The sequence below is a fragment of the Panthera onca genome, chromosome B1 (genome assembly GCF_046562875.1).
Source record: "Panthera onca isolate mPanOnc1 chromosome B1, mPanOnc1 haplotype 2, whole genome shotgun sequence".
NCBI classification, from domain to species: domain Eukaryota; kingdom Metazoa; phylum Chordata; class Mammalia; order Carnivora; family Felidae; genus Panthera; species Panthera onca.
The window spans coordinates 133,009,715-133,024,413 of NC_138342.1; the positions used below are offsets into that span (position 1 = coordinate 133,009,715).

General features: G+C 38.8%; 1 protein-coding gene across 8 annotated transcripts in view; it reads left to right on the forward strand.

Annotated features, from left to right (window-relative positions):
* GUCY1A1 (guanylate cyclase 1 soluble subunit alpha 1) overlaps positions 1 to 14,699 on the forward strand; it is a 61,172-nt gene that overhangs the window by 25,039 nt on the left and 21,434 nt on the right. For 7 of the 8 annotated variants that reach the window (XM_060653915.3, XM_060653916.3, XM_060653925.3 and 4 more), the window contains exons 2-6: positions 3,946 to 4,099; positions 5,293 to 5,661; positions 9,225 to 9,286; positions 12,471 to 12,529; positions 13,835 to 14,544. In XM_060653915.3, the coding sequence (XP_060509898.1) occupies positions 5,407 to 5,661; positions 9,225 to 9,286; positions 12,471 to 12,529; positions 13,835 to 14,544 (1,086 nt within the window). In that variant the 5' untranslated portion in view covers positions 3,946 to 4,099; positions 5,293 to 5,406. Of the gene's footprint in view, positions 1 to 1,024; positions 1,151 to 3,945; positions 4,100 to 5,292; positions 5,662 to 9,224; positions 9,287 to 12,470; positions 12,530 to 13,834; positions 14,545 to 14,699 lie in introns of those variants that run through there. The other variant, XM_060653919.3, reaches the window with a different exon arrangement.

Here is a 14,699-nt window from a genome sequence, read left to right on the forward strand (position 1 = left end):
CCTTGGAATAGAGTTTTCCTTTGTTTAGCAAGGTTTGGAGAGCCCTCCACAATTGTGACCTCTCACTGTCTCAGCTCCCTCCACCGTCACCCTGCTCTCCCTGACCCCATGCTCTAGCCATTCTGGAATTATTTCAGTTCCTAGAACATGGCTAGGTCTGTCTTGACCTCCAAGAATGCTGTTCTTTCTGGAACTCTCTTCACCTGCTTCAGGGTCATAGCTCAGCTCAGATGTCTCTTCCTCCTGGGACTGGGTTTGGATCCCTGATTTGCACTCCTAGAGCACTATGCACTTCCCCTTTCATTAGCACGCATCACACATGGAACTGATGTGTCAGAAATGGTTCTCCTGCTGGATTGTAGACTCCACGAGGGCAGGTGATGTCCTTCATTCACTGCTCTGTCCCTGCGTCTGTAAGAATTCCCGACACACAGTAGGTCATCCATAAATACTTGTTGAATAGAATGAAAAGTGAATGCAGTAGAAGGTAATCCGGTGTATCAAAGAATCTGTGGGAGTGGAGATTATAAAAAAGAAAATGCAAATAGCATTGGAGAACTCAAGTATGTTACAAGCCAAAAGGTTCATGAGCTTTAACTTTTCAGAGGTCGTCGTTGACTTGAGCAAGGTGCATGGCAGTAACCCAGTGGAAGCAAAGGCCAGGGAGTTGTAGACTTAGGAATTACTATTTTGTAAGGAAGTGAACCCAGCACATAAGGCCTGATCTTTTAAGAAGTGTGACCATAATGAGCAGAGACAATGGCGAGGCGAAGGAGGCATGGTGAGATGAGAGAGTCTGACATTTGCTTGCTTTTTTTGTTTTTTTTTCAAACTTAGTCCTGGAGTAACTTGGACATTCTCAACCAGTTTTTCTAGTACTTTGTCCTGCTTTCCTGATATATCACAGAGGAATGTCCTATAAATATTTCCTACTGCAAAATGAAAAGAAACACATTTTGAAAGTTTGACTTACGGAGTTTTAATTTTTTTCAATTTTTGAAGAACAAAAACTGAAGATTGTCAGCCTACCTGCAAAGTAAGCTCTTTCCTTGACATCGGTTTATGAACGTCATGATTAGTTTGTGCTGCTGTGTGCAGACTCTACCCTTACCAGGGCACTTTGTGTTTCGAGCCTCTCTTCTCCCTTCAGGTAAACTTAAAATTTTGGACTTTGGAATTTGATCTTAAAACACTTATATCTCCTTAACCCCAGATTTTGGCACGGCCAGGTCCTCGGCCTGATATTGGACACTCGATGTAACTATTGACTTCTACTAAGGAGACTTCAATTCTTAGGCGCCCCCTTCCGAAATTTCTAATTTGAAACCTGCTCTTTACGACCTGCTGTTCTATTTAAGTTGCTGCAAAAGGGGCTTTCTGTGTCAGAGTCCTTACTGTGAGTGTTTTCCCTCAGGTCTTTGATAGGGAGAAAACAAGATTCTTGTGTATAACTCTGGAGTTTAAATGACGGACAGGCCCCTTACCTGAACAATAATGCATCCAGGTTATTCATATGAGGCCAGTAGCTGAGTCCTTTTTCTCACTATAGAAGAGTTAATCACTTACTAGCTAGAGGGAGAGAGCATTCAATATGTTCAGAGGCTGTTTAATCATTAACCTTGGGGATAGCAAATAACATCTCTGGGTTTCTGAGAACATATATCCCACTGCTTGCCAAGGCCTTGTCACCAAGCTTATTATTTTAATTAATTTGTTTTTCCCTTACTGTGTTACCCTCATTTCTATAACCAGCTGTGGCCTGAGTTCAGCCATTGACCAAACCACTTCCGAAGTCACTGCTAATGTTACACATCAAAATCACCACTCGTTTAGTCGAAGAACGTATTCTGTATTCCTAGCAGGCAAACACAAGACAAACATAGGTTTCCAAGGTATCAGCACTGAGAGCATCTGTTTCATAATTTAATTTCATCGGTTGAACAGATGAAGAATGCTAATTAGTTTGTTTATACATATGTGATTTAATGAGACTAAACACTTAGCTGAACTTAAAGTAAGCACAACTTGTTTCCTGTTGCTGTTTTTTCTTAATAAAAAAACAGCATTAGACACATTTTCTGGAAATTATAGTGATGTGCAATACAGGAGAAGAAAGAATTTCAAGGTTGACTGGTCAGTTTTATCCTTCTGCAATGAGATTTAACAGGAAACTGAGAGTCAAAATGTTGGGTTCAGAGACAAGTGTTGAAATCCAACATTAATGAGAAGGTTAAACTTAATGGGAGACTTCAGGGCACCCGGGTGGCTCAGTCGGTTAAGTGTATGACATCAGCTCAGGTCATGATCTCAGGATTCCTGAGTTCAAGCCCCACATCAGGCTCTCTGCTGTTAGCACAGAGCCCACTTTTGATACTCTGTCCTGCTCTCTCTCTTAACCCCCCTCAAGAATAAAAAAAAATAAACATTAAAAAGAAACTTAATGGGAAGACTTTATCATAAACTCTTTTATGTCAAACTCCTAAATCCCAAACTAAAATTCTAATATGTACCAGAATTACTTATTTTAGAAGTTCTGTACCTTCATCAGATCCAACCTAAAATCTTCAAATTTTTTTGGCTTTTTTTCTTTTTTTGTGTGTACTCTCTTCTTCTAGTTATATTTTGATATGACTGAAATCATGGCATTCAGTTAATATAGCTCTTCTTCCTGAAAATTAACATAAAGTAATGTATTATAATTGTTATAGTTATTTAATATTATCTTCTACACTGTCTTTTTTACTTACAAGTTATACTAAACTAGATTCACATGGGCTACTATATTTTGGGAGTGGAGTGGGTGGAGGAGATGAGGAAGTGACTCTGGTCCTGTAGTCCAAATTATACCTGGATTAAAATGCTTCAGTTAACCTGCTCAGCTTTTTACGACCAGGGGTCAGCAAGCCATGGCCTGATCCAAATCAATAAGGCCATTCTGAGGGCCAAATCCACAGCCTGTTTTTGCAAATAAAGTTTTATTGGAACACATGCATACCATTCCTTTGTGTATCAGCTGTGGTTGCATTCATGATGTAATGGCAGGAGTTAAGTCACTGATAGAAACTTGCAAAGTTGAAGTTATCTACTCTCTGGCCCTTCACAGAAAAGTTTGCTGCCCACTGATCAAAAGCATGTATGAGGACAGGAGTGAGTGAAGAGTAATAGTTATGTTCGGATGCATTAAAGACTGAGAAACATATATTTGTGGAATTGAATCAAGATAAGTGTGCTTGAGAGCCTTGGAGTTTTAGGTCTTTCAAAATCAAAGTAACCATTCACTCTATTACCAAATTACCTTTGGGTCATTCTAGCCTGCTGAGATAGATGCTTCTTTTATTCTGGCAGGAAATGGCCTCTGCTTGTGAATATATAGGATCTTCCTTGTGTCTTCTTGAAGATTCATAAATTACATGTGATCACAGATTTGGGGGATTTTAAGTAACAGAGAGTAGCACCCGCTTCTTCTGGCCTGTCAGCATCCATAATCTTCCCCCATACCTAATACCTCATGACGCTCCCGAGGGCTATCACGTGGTGAATTTAGCTTCCTTATTTGCCCCAGTTCAGAAAATGAATTGCCCATTGTTCTAAACTTACTAGAGAACATATCTGTGTCAAATTACAATCTGTTGCTGGTGTACATGAAGAACATATTAAGAGCATTAAGGCACACAGAAAAGAAAAAAATAAGTAATTGAACTCCAGTTCTAACGACTGAAATATAAGGTTTTATCCTGGATGATTCAACTACCACCAACCAACGAGCAGGAGAATTATGTTTTTGTTTGCTTTTTAATATAAACTTGCAAACCATATCTTTACTCCTAGTTTATGAACAAAGCCTGATTATTTAGAAACTGGCCTAGGAGTTTGGGTTGACAGAAAACACATTGGTTCTGATGTCAGATGGACCTACTTGTGAACCCTGGCTCTGTCACTTTCCAGCACATCAAATGAAAGAAAATAGCCTAAACTTTTGAGCCTCTGGATCGTTGGGGATTGTGTCGTCTGGCTGTTGGGAGGATCGATGGAACAGTTCCCGTGAGGCTTGACTGTAAATAACAGAATCCCCAGCCCCGTGCCAGGCACGTCGTAGGAAGTAAGTAAGCTTGGGCTCTTTTGCACTCTTTTTGTGTTTTTGCTTTTCAAAGAATGAAGATGGTTGGTGGACCCAGTTACTAAAGACTTAGTATTGCTGACAGTTCATGAGACCATTTGAGCGACAAATAACTAATTATAAATGGGTTGTAAACTGTGGGTGGGAGGATTTGCAGTCACGCGTCGGCAAAAACAAAAGTATGAAGGGAACATGCTGAAATAGCCACGTATATGATTTCCGTGGGCCCCTGAGAGGTTTACTCCAGTGTCCTCTAGATTTGGATCCGGAGACCCCTGCAAATCCAGTGGCATGTGCTTAGGGATCAGGAGTTCTTGGAAAAAAATATTATTTTCTTACATTTTGATAATATTTTAAAATTATTTTGCTATTTATAGAAACAAGTGTCTTCTTTTGTAGAAATCATTTTTTTAAATTTTTTTTAACGTTTATTTATTTCTGAGACAGAGACAGAGCATGAGCAGGGGAGGGGCAGAAAGAGAGGGAGACACAGAATCTGAAACAGGCTCCAGGCTCTGAGCTGTCTGCACAGAGCCTGACGCGGGGGCTCGAACTCACGGACCGTGAGATCATGACCTGAGCCGAAGTCGGCCATTTAACTGACTGAGCCACCCAGGCGCCCCTGCAGTAATCATTTCAGTTAATTTTGTTTTCCTCTAAAACTCAGTATTTCAGCCAAAAACATATATTTGAGCATCATCACATACTTTTTTTTTTTTTTAAGTATTGGAGACACTAGTTTCTGCTATTCTGATTTTTCAGGAAGGGAAACATAATGAGAATGTAGTAAGACTTAGCACTAAGACACAGATTTATACTTGGCTTCTGTCATGAAACCATAAAGTTCCACTCTTGTGAAATCAAACTTAACGAAGTGGGCTATCTATAAAAATGGAAATCAGTAGTTTGCGGTAAGGACATTTTGGAGAAGATTATATTCCATTTGAAGAATACAAAACCCGAGTATTTAGTATACTAAAATGCACACATATTAAATTAAGGTCTTTACTAAATGTTTCATCCATATAGTAGCTGACATGTCCACCAGAATTTTCTTTTTACTTGAAAATGGCATATGGACCTGTGGTCTTTGCCTTTTTTACACCTGTCTTTTCCAGTTTACACAAGTACACGTCCTCACTTCCCTTTCTCTTCTGACTCTCCATTACCCATAGACACCGCAGTCACCAGTACCTTTGATCTGATAGTGGCTTCTGTTTGTCAGTCCCGCATAAAAAGAACAGCTCATCGGGAGGCTATCCACAGCAGGGCGAGAGGCTACCAACACCATGTTCTGCACGAAGCTGAAAGATCTCAAGATCACAGGAGAGTGCCCTTTGTCCTTACTGGCACCGGGTCAGGCTCCCAAAGAGCCCGCAGAAGAGGTAGCAGGAAGCTCAGAGAGTGGCAAAACAACTCTGCCCATCTGTCAGGATGTTCCTGAGAAGAAAGTACCAAGAAGTCTTCCTCAAAGAAAGACCAGTAGGAGCCGCGTCTACCTTCACACTTTAGCAGAGAGCATTTGCAAACTGATTTTCCCAGAGGTGAGTGCTTGCTCTTTTGAGATTTTCCTGATATTTTGAATATTGTAGAAGAGCATTTTTTAAGGGGAATGTAAACACTTGCTTTCTCACTTTCAAGGATATATGTATATAATAGATGTAGAGTATTTCCTAGAAACATCTAAAAACACTTCTTAAAAGCAAACATGTTCTTTTTTAAAAAATATTTTTTCTTAATGTTTGTTTATTTTTGAGAGAGTGAGAGTGAGCAGGGAAGGGGCAAGAGAGAGAGACAGAGAACCCAAAGCAGGCTCTGTGCCAACAGCAGAGAGCCCAATGCAGGGCTCGAACTTGCAGACTGTGAAACACTTAACTGACCGAGCCACCCAGGCGCCCCAAGCAATCATGTTCTTCAATTGTGTTTATTCTTAAATGTTTAAGATTTTGAATTCTTTTCTAAAGGATCCTGCCTCGATGGCCTTTATGACTTTGAGCAAGTGCTTAAGCCCTCTTATCCTCAGCTTCCTTATCTATAGTACCTACTGCCTAGAGTTTCAATGAGCATGAAGTGAAATAATCCATAGCTCTTGCCATACCTTAAGTGCCTGGTAGTTGTTAGCTATTATTTTTAAATTAAATTTCTTGAAGAATAACTTATTTTCTGCCAGTTTTCTTCTAATTCCAAAGAGCATCGTAGGTTCCCTGCCAACTTGTTGAGGTGGGAAAATCTCCCGTTTCCTCCTCTGGCTCTGAGTGTGACCCAGAAGTCTCTGTTCAACCCAGAGTCCTTGAGCCAGAGTCATGGCCCTGTGCTTGCAAATTACCTCTGACACTTCTCAGTATAGCTCTGTGAGCTGTGTAGCCTAATGCCTCTTCAAGATCTGAAGCACCTTCTGTTCATCCACCTATAGGAGAACCTTGGGGCCAGGGCAAATATCTAATGAAGTCACATATTAGGAATCACAGAGTATATGGAGAGCTCCTCTCCCCCTGGGGGCTAAAGAGAAGAGCAGCTGAAAAGGTCTTCATGATGTCTTTCTCCTTCTGGCAGTGTTTACAGTTCTATGTAAACTCACTTCATCTGGGAGATTGGCCATTGATATAATCTGACTCCAGCTATAATAATCCGTTGAAAATGTTTAATTGACCCAGCACCAACCCTCTGCTTTGTGTGGAGCACTGAAGAACCACAGATTGCTGACTTTTAGAACTTACTGGAACTTTAGAAGTGATTTTGTCTTACTCCCAGGAAGGATTAGAGAGGTTAAGTGACTTGACTAAAGTCACCCAACTTTTGCAGGGGTAGAGCAATTACTGCTGTCAACAGTATGCCTAGAGTGACTGTGAAAGAAGAGACTAGCACTGTAGCTTGAAAATGGAGAAAGCAGAATCAGCAGAAAGTTGAGGGAACTTACTTCAAATACAGTATTAGCACAATCACGCCTTGGTTAATGGCCTTTGAAATGGGAATACTTCATTATTCTCACCCCACCCAAGTCACTAGACAGCCAGTTTTGGCTGGGATGAGCGATGTCGCCTTTCTCAGGGTGCTGGTTGGCATCATAGTCCGGGAAGTGATTGAGACTCTTATTTCCAAGAACTGAGTGAGATGAACAGATGGTGATGATGGGGATGCTGGAGAGCTTCCATGCTCTCCTTGGGTCCTGTCATTACCATCCTGGCTTCATTATTTTGTTTGATAAATTTTGAATTCCTGCCATAGAAGTCAGACACATTTTGGAATCTCTTTTAAAAACATTCTGAATACCAAATATAAATGATATTTTACTTTTTTTTTCTTTTTCCTTTTTCTAGAATAATCTGTGTTGTTTGTGAACTCATAGGAACAAACACCAAAATTTGACTGTAGCATCATGTAGCAAGGAAGGCAAAGCTATAGGAACTCTAGAGGGTAAAAGAGGTACATTTGGCATTAGCAACTAGAATTCTGACAACTGAGGCCATTTTGCCTTATAACAATAAATGTCCCAGTGCTGGATGCATTTGGACTGTCTGGTGATCAGTGTAGATTACTCCATCAGCCATCCAAATGTCAGCATGTCTTTGATCAAATACAGCATTTTTTTTTGTTTTTGTTTTTACTGATTCTTTTTTGAGTGGACAGATTTAATGCTTAGCCTACTGTTTAGTTTCAGTTCTACCAGGGACCCAAAGGGGAGACTCAAAACAGCATTTGACAACATTATAGCTCTTGCTTTTTAGATAATCCGATTTAACTCCACAATCATGGCTTTTTTTTTTTTTTTTTTTTTTTTGGCAGGGGGTGGGACACAGATCCATAGCAAATTTAGAGTGGGGAGGTGTCATTCCAGAATAGTAGAATAGAAGGGCCTGGAAAGATGCTATTGCTCATCCAATGCAGACTTTTCATTTCTGGTTTGTTTTTTTTTTTTTTCCCAATAAATTCTAGATTTGTTTCTAAGCTCTATATGCATTTTAAAACTGGAAGTCCTTTTCATAACTCATTTTATTGAAACATAAGCTTGCTCTATTTTGCTTAACAGTGCTGCCTCACTTGACCAGTGGAAACTCTAAGCGTGATATAAATAGTTCTTAAGGAAAAAGGAATTTCCTAACTTGGAACATAACCAGAAAATCTTTCACTTTCCTCTGGGCAAACTACAGAAAGAGTCAACAATGATATATACACATATAGATACATATGGTTTTTATATGAAATGGAAAACAAAAAAAAATTGGCGGTGCTGCTATCCAATGTTGTACTTGCCACTTACGACCTAGTTAAAGAAAACAAGCTGTTAAGAGAGATTAATTGATAGGCAGGTATTTACAAAGTATGGAGACTTACAGAAAAATAACTTGCCACGTAGGGAAACTCATGAAATACTCAGAAATCTAAGAGAGTAAAAGTGTAAGTATTTGATGAAAATTAGTAGTTCTAAGAAGGGAACTTAGTACACGTTAAGGTAAATCCGAGATTTGTTTCAAATCAGTGACCAACTGACCTTGGTGAAAGCTTGGATTTAAGGGATTAGAGAATTAGAGAAGTGGGGGGTGGGGGGCGGTACAGGGATAGCTTCAGAGTTTTCTAGGCCAGGACATGTAAATGAAATAGGCAACATAAATTCCCATTTGTAGTTGAGGGCGGGGCAAAACAGTGGGGTGGCTGGGTGTAGGGTTTGCGAACAGAACAGAAATTTGCTTGGCGAGAGCCATACTGAGATTGAAGTGTTGGCAGCACATCCAAGAGGATTTCCTGACCCAGAGGAAGAGATCTACAATTTCTCCTTGGAAGACCCGGCGTTACCAAACTGGAGTCTGCTGTTTGGATTTCGGTTCAACTTGACCTTGTGTTGTGGCTGTCAGGGAGACCACCCACAGAGGGCAGAGCCCGTGAGCCACAGCCCACATCCAAACTCAAATTAGTCTGGGCTCGTCGGTTCTTCTAGGCTTGAGAAACTTCTAGAAAATCAGTCTCTGTTTCCAAAGCGTAAATTCGCCACACTTAACAGTAATCGTGTTTTTGCTTGAGAAGAAGCTTACAGTACAAATGTGTAAAATCCGTGTCTTCAATTAAACTATTATTTAAGAGAACGTTTAAAAGCTTTCTTTTCAATTTTTAGTTGGAGCGGCTGAACCTTGCACTTCAGAGAACATTGGCAAAACACAAAATAAAAGAAAGCAGGTAAATTGAACCACTTACTTTAGCTGTGTGAACTCCCCATTACAATCACTGATACCATTGCCAATGGCCATCACTTAGTAAATGCATCACCGTGTTTCGAATCACTGCCAGAAACTGGATTAGGTGTTTTAGCTGCTGCTAATGTGAAAGGAAGTGTCTTAATTTTTCACAGTTGATACATCTAAGCTCAGATTTATGTGAAATGTTTAGGATTTTACAGCCGTTTAGGAAAAGGCAGATCTGAGTTGCAAGCCTGGGTTTTTCAGAGCCTGTGGCTTTAACCATGTTGCCATATACCGCTGCTTTTGACAAGTCATTAAACCTGTTCTTTCCTACTAAGAGGTAATCATCCCCACAGTACTTAACATGGAAGGCATGGATCCCGGATGCTCAATACAGACTCTGTGCCTGAAGGATACTGCCAAAAGGTAGAGCAGGGTCCCAGTGGCCCTTGCCTCCCACGGGTTCAACTTTCAGCTGCTGGATCAGGAGGAGATTCAAGAAGAATCAAAGTTGGGAGGCTGTTTAAAGGGATGGGTTGCCTCAGGGGGTTAACAGCAGCGACAATTTATCAATCCTTAGGGAGGTGTTTCCATATTTTCATAACCAGTTGGGTTATATTTGTGTGCACTGGCTGAGTGTCCGTTCCTTTTATACTTTTTTCTTGTAGTCTGAAAATTTTTTAAAGAATGCTTTCTGTAAAGGCTTAATATATAACGTGATTTTTTTTTTTTTAGAAACCTGCTTTATATAGTTGATTTTTCAAATATATCTTGGCACATCCACTACTGGTGGATAATTTGATTGGCTTTTTTATTCTTTGATTCCATGCAATCTCAAGGATTATTCCTTTTGCAAATAATGGAATAAGTACTCGTATTCAAATTTGCAGAATTGAACATTGCAGCTTTGCAAACCAGCACCATTGTTGGGAATGTTTTATAAATTCATTCATCCGTCTATTTCTCATGAGTGGATTATCTGCCCATAATTTTCCTTGTTGACTAACTGGTCCCAAACTGCAGGCAGCAGGCAAGCCAAGAAGGGGTCATGAGGGGTCCAGAAGGAGAGAGTGTGAATCTGTGTGTCTGACAGAAGCTTTGTTTACACGAGTGATGGGAAAAGCATTCCAGAATGCCTCTGACCTTAATTCTCAGTCAAGCTGATAAGATAGCCACAAGTCATTGTAGCTATGCTACTGTGCCTGTCTCCTTAAGACTTTGGCAGCCAGTTTGCTCAGAATTTATTCTCAGGGCTTTGTGTTCTGAAATGTTCCTAAACTAGATGCAGGGGTTCAGTTAGGATGTACTCCCAGCGTTCTATCTCTTTAAAAATTAAAGAACTTAAAACAAAGTCATTTTCTTTGGAAATCTTGAAAAATTTTTTATCCCTGCCGTTATTTCTTCAAGAGCTGATCATACTTTTAAACTGTCCTAATGATAATTACTCAGTTGTTGAAATAAAATAACAAACCTTTTTTTCTCATGACTGCCTGCTCATATGCTAAATGGCTTCTCTCTGCTTTGCTTTTTTAGTTTTTGGATTTCTTTTTTGTTCCTGTTTCTCCCCCATCTTCATTTTGGAAAGTCAGCTGCCATTTCTACTGTTCTCAGCTTGCCTGACCATAAGTTAACTCTTTTTTTGTGGAACGTTCAGTATCTTGTGTGATTTGAAAAGCAAAGAATAAATATATTAAAGAATAAGCTGTCTTTAAATGAAAGACTGGAGCTCCCTGTACCCCACCTTTTAAGTAAATGAATTTTAGTACAGTCATTGTGATATCTCTCTCGGTTGGTTTCACAGAGAGCTTTTGCTTTGTTTCTTTCCCTGGGATCTTTTGACCACATCATCATATCTGTGCATGGCTGGTGTGTGTGTGTGTGTGTGTGTGTGTGTGTGTGTGTGTACAAGCACATACACATTTGCTGGTACATATGCAAGCTTACTCCTTTTTTTTTTTAAGTTAAAGATAGCAAACTTATTTTTAATTGCGTTATGTGCTATTTGAACTAAGTTTTGCTCACATCGCATATCATGGATGCTGGGAACTGGCAGAATTAGAGTCCCCTGAGCAGAAATGCTCTCATTCTTTAGGAAAAAGAAAAGAAAAAACAGAGATTGCTTAAATGATAAAAATAAGCAAATCTGAAGAGTGATTAATATAAAATAATATATAACAAGAGGTTATAAAATTATGTGAACTAAATAGAAAATTAGATAGTGACCCTCAACCAGTTTAGATAAGAAAGTGTTTCTCCATAACATTTTAAACAGTTAAAAGCAATGTACCTTTATGTGATAAAGTAGTGGACTGAGCAGTTTTCCTTCTTGAAAATATATCCTTTGGAAACTTTTCTGCATGTTTTGTGTTTTATTGGAATCTGTCTAATATTTAGATTTTTGCCTGTCTGTAAACTTGGCTTATCTAATGGCAAATTGAAGTACAAATAGAACTTTGGGTGTCTTTTAAAATTTGTTAGTAGTTTGGCCAACTTGGTCAGAAATCAGTCACTATCAGAAATCATAAAAAAACAATTAGGCAAACATAAATCAATAAGTTATCCAGTTGAAATTGCCAAAACTTTTTGTCATTCAAAATGTATGCTATGATATTATCAACCTCTATGTGATAAAACTGAATGCGGTAATTGAATGAAGAATAGATTTCTTTAGTTACTAATTTTTATATGTGGATAGTTAAATGTAATAATGCCTGAGAGTTAAATGTATGGAACCTTAAACTCAGAAGCAAGACATGCTACGTATTTGCTTTGGAAAAAAGATGGTGATACTTAAAAAGTGAAATCCATCAGTATGTAATTTTTTTCTTTTTGGTTGTGTTATCAGACGACCCCTTGGCTGATTTATTACCATCCCCTACTTGGCCACTTCATACTTCTGGTTGGTTCCCTGCCAGTGTAAATACCCACAGTATTAGCCTAGGTAAAGTTAAGTTAAAAGGTAAATATGCTTCAGAAGATGATGAAACACTTCAAATCAGGTATAGTTTGGGGTTTTCCAACATTGTTTGGGTTGGCTCCTTTCCTGTAAATTCAACAGTCAAGATTCACCTCTGCAGAAAAGGTAGTTTAAATTATTTCCCATCGTCATGTTTGTATGTTATAATCTGAAGTTGTAACATCCAATTTTCAGTTTATAATTTAAGATGTTGACATATTTTCAGGAAATCTTTGGAAAGAGAAGACTTTGAAAAAATAATTACAGACCAAGCAATTGCAGCAGGTAATAGAATTGTTTAAGTATATGTAATGAAGGAGTAATTATACTTACAGAACTAATATTTTACCTATAAACTAATATTTTCTATTAGTAGAAAATATTTACCTGTAGAACTAATATCTTCACCTGAAAGGTGATTTCCAGTATGAAGTGTTCAATATTATGTATTGTGTTAACTTAAAGAATAATTTGTGTATTTTTGTTTGACCTAAAACGTTTCCTCTTCTTTATGTGTGTCTGCTGAGAAGGAGATAAGGCTGCATGGGAAGCTGACTCATAGACATTTACATGCTTTGGCCTTGAACTTAAACTAAGTATTCCTCATTTATGCATGAGAAATTTTACTCAACAAACTAAAATAAAGAATTTTGTTTAAAGGTTGGAAACAATCGTGGGAAAAAGGATTAACAGAGTTCTCGTCTTAATGAGTTTGAGGAAAACAAGTAGATGAGTAACTTTGTCATACTGGCCTTTTCAAAATTGGAGTGCATGGAGTAACGGGTTAAATCTTTCTGAAGGTACAAGGTATTAAGAATTTAAGGATGATGATGGTGATGGCAAACATCCTGAGCCCTTCCTGGGAGCCAGGCAGTATTCTAAACACAGTCCCAACACATCACCACGGTGCTGTGAAAGGGCATTATTGTCTTTGCAGTTACAGAGGAGAAAAAAAAAAAAAATGACACACAGAATTTAAAAAATAAGAGATTGCGGAAGGAGAAGTTACAGGAAGTAAATATATTCCAAACAAATATTCTTCCAGGTAACACTAAACAACAAGAATGCTGTTTTGCTAAAAAACAAAACAAAACAAAAAACAATTACTTTCTGTCATATCTAGAGAAAAACGACAAATTGAGTTTCATGAGCAGTGATTTTAAATTCCTGTCTGACGTTCCTACTTCTGGGGGCCCTCCAGGTGGGACGGTACCCCCTTCATCAAGACATACTGTTTTTGCCATTAACAGAAAGGTGGGAGAGCTTTTTCTGAAATGAACTTGATTCTGTAAATTCTAGGTGTTCTTTTGTAAGAACCATCTCTTAAGGGAGATTAAAAATTATGTGTTAGACTTAACTGATCATTCTTGTATAATTAACTGAGTGGGAAGTTTTTATTTGGAGCTACCAGGATTTTAGAAACTAATCCATGTAGATAATTTGAATATAGGTGGTTAATTTTGGTTGGAACTCTTGTTACCAGACTTAAAGGGAACTAAATCATCAAACAATGTTAAAAACAGTAGTAATGGTACAGCTCTTCCAAGAGGATCTGTTTGATATGGCAAAAAATGTATTATTTACTTTCAGGAGTTCCAGCAGAAATCATCAAAGAATCTCTCGGTGAAGAGCTTTTTAAAATATGTTATGAGGAAGATGAACACATCTTAGGTGTGGTTGGAGGAACCCTCAAAGATTTTTTAAATAGCTTCAGCACCCTTCTGAAACAGAGCAGCCACTGCCAAGAGGCAGAAAAGAGAGGCAGGTTCGAGGACGCTTCCATTCTATGCCTGGATAAAGATCACAATTTCTTAAATGTTTACTATTTTTTCCCTAAGAGAATCACGTCTCTGATTCTTCCTGGCATCATTAAGGCAGCTGCTCACATTTTGTACGAAACCGAAGTGGATGTGTCACTGATGCCTCCCTGCTTCCGTACTGAAGGCAGCGAGTTCGTTAATCAGCCCTATTTGTTATACTCGCTTCACGTCAAAAGCACCAAGCCATCCCTGTCCCCGGGCAAGCCCCCGTCCTCGCTGGTGATTCCTGCCTCCCTCTTCTGCAAGACCTTTCCTTTTCATTTCATGTTCGACAAAGACATGACAATTCTGCAGTTTGGCAATGGCATTAGAAGGCTGATGAACAGGAGGGACTTTCAAGGAAAGCCTAATTTTGAAGAGTACTTTGAAATTCTGACTCCAAAAATCAAGCAAACGTTCAGTGGAATCCTGACCATGTTGAACATGCAGTTTGTGGTCCGAGTGAGGAGGTGGGACAACTCTGTGAAGAAATCTTCCAGGGTAAGGAGAACGGAATAGTGTTTTGAATATGAAATAAGTCACTTCTTGTTTAAGGACTAGAATCAAAAAGGTAAAAACATATGCATCACTTCAAATGTATTAATAAAACATTTATGTTTAAGGCAAGTCTGACATAATTTTAAGGCTGAGATCAA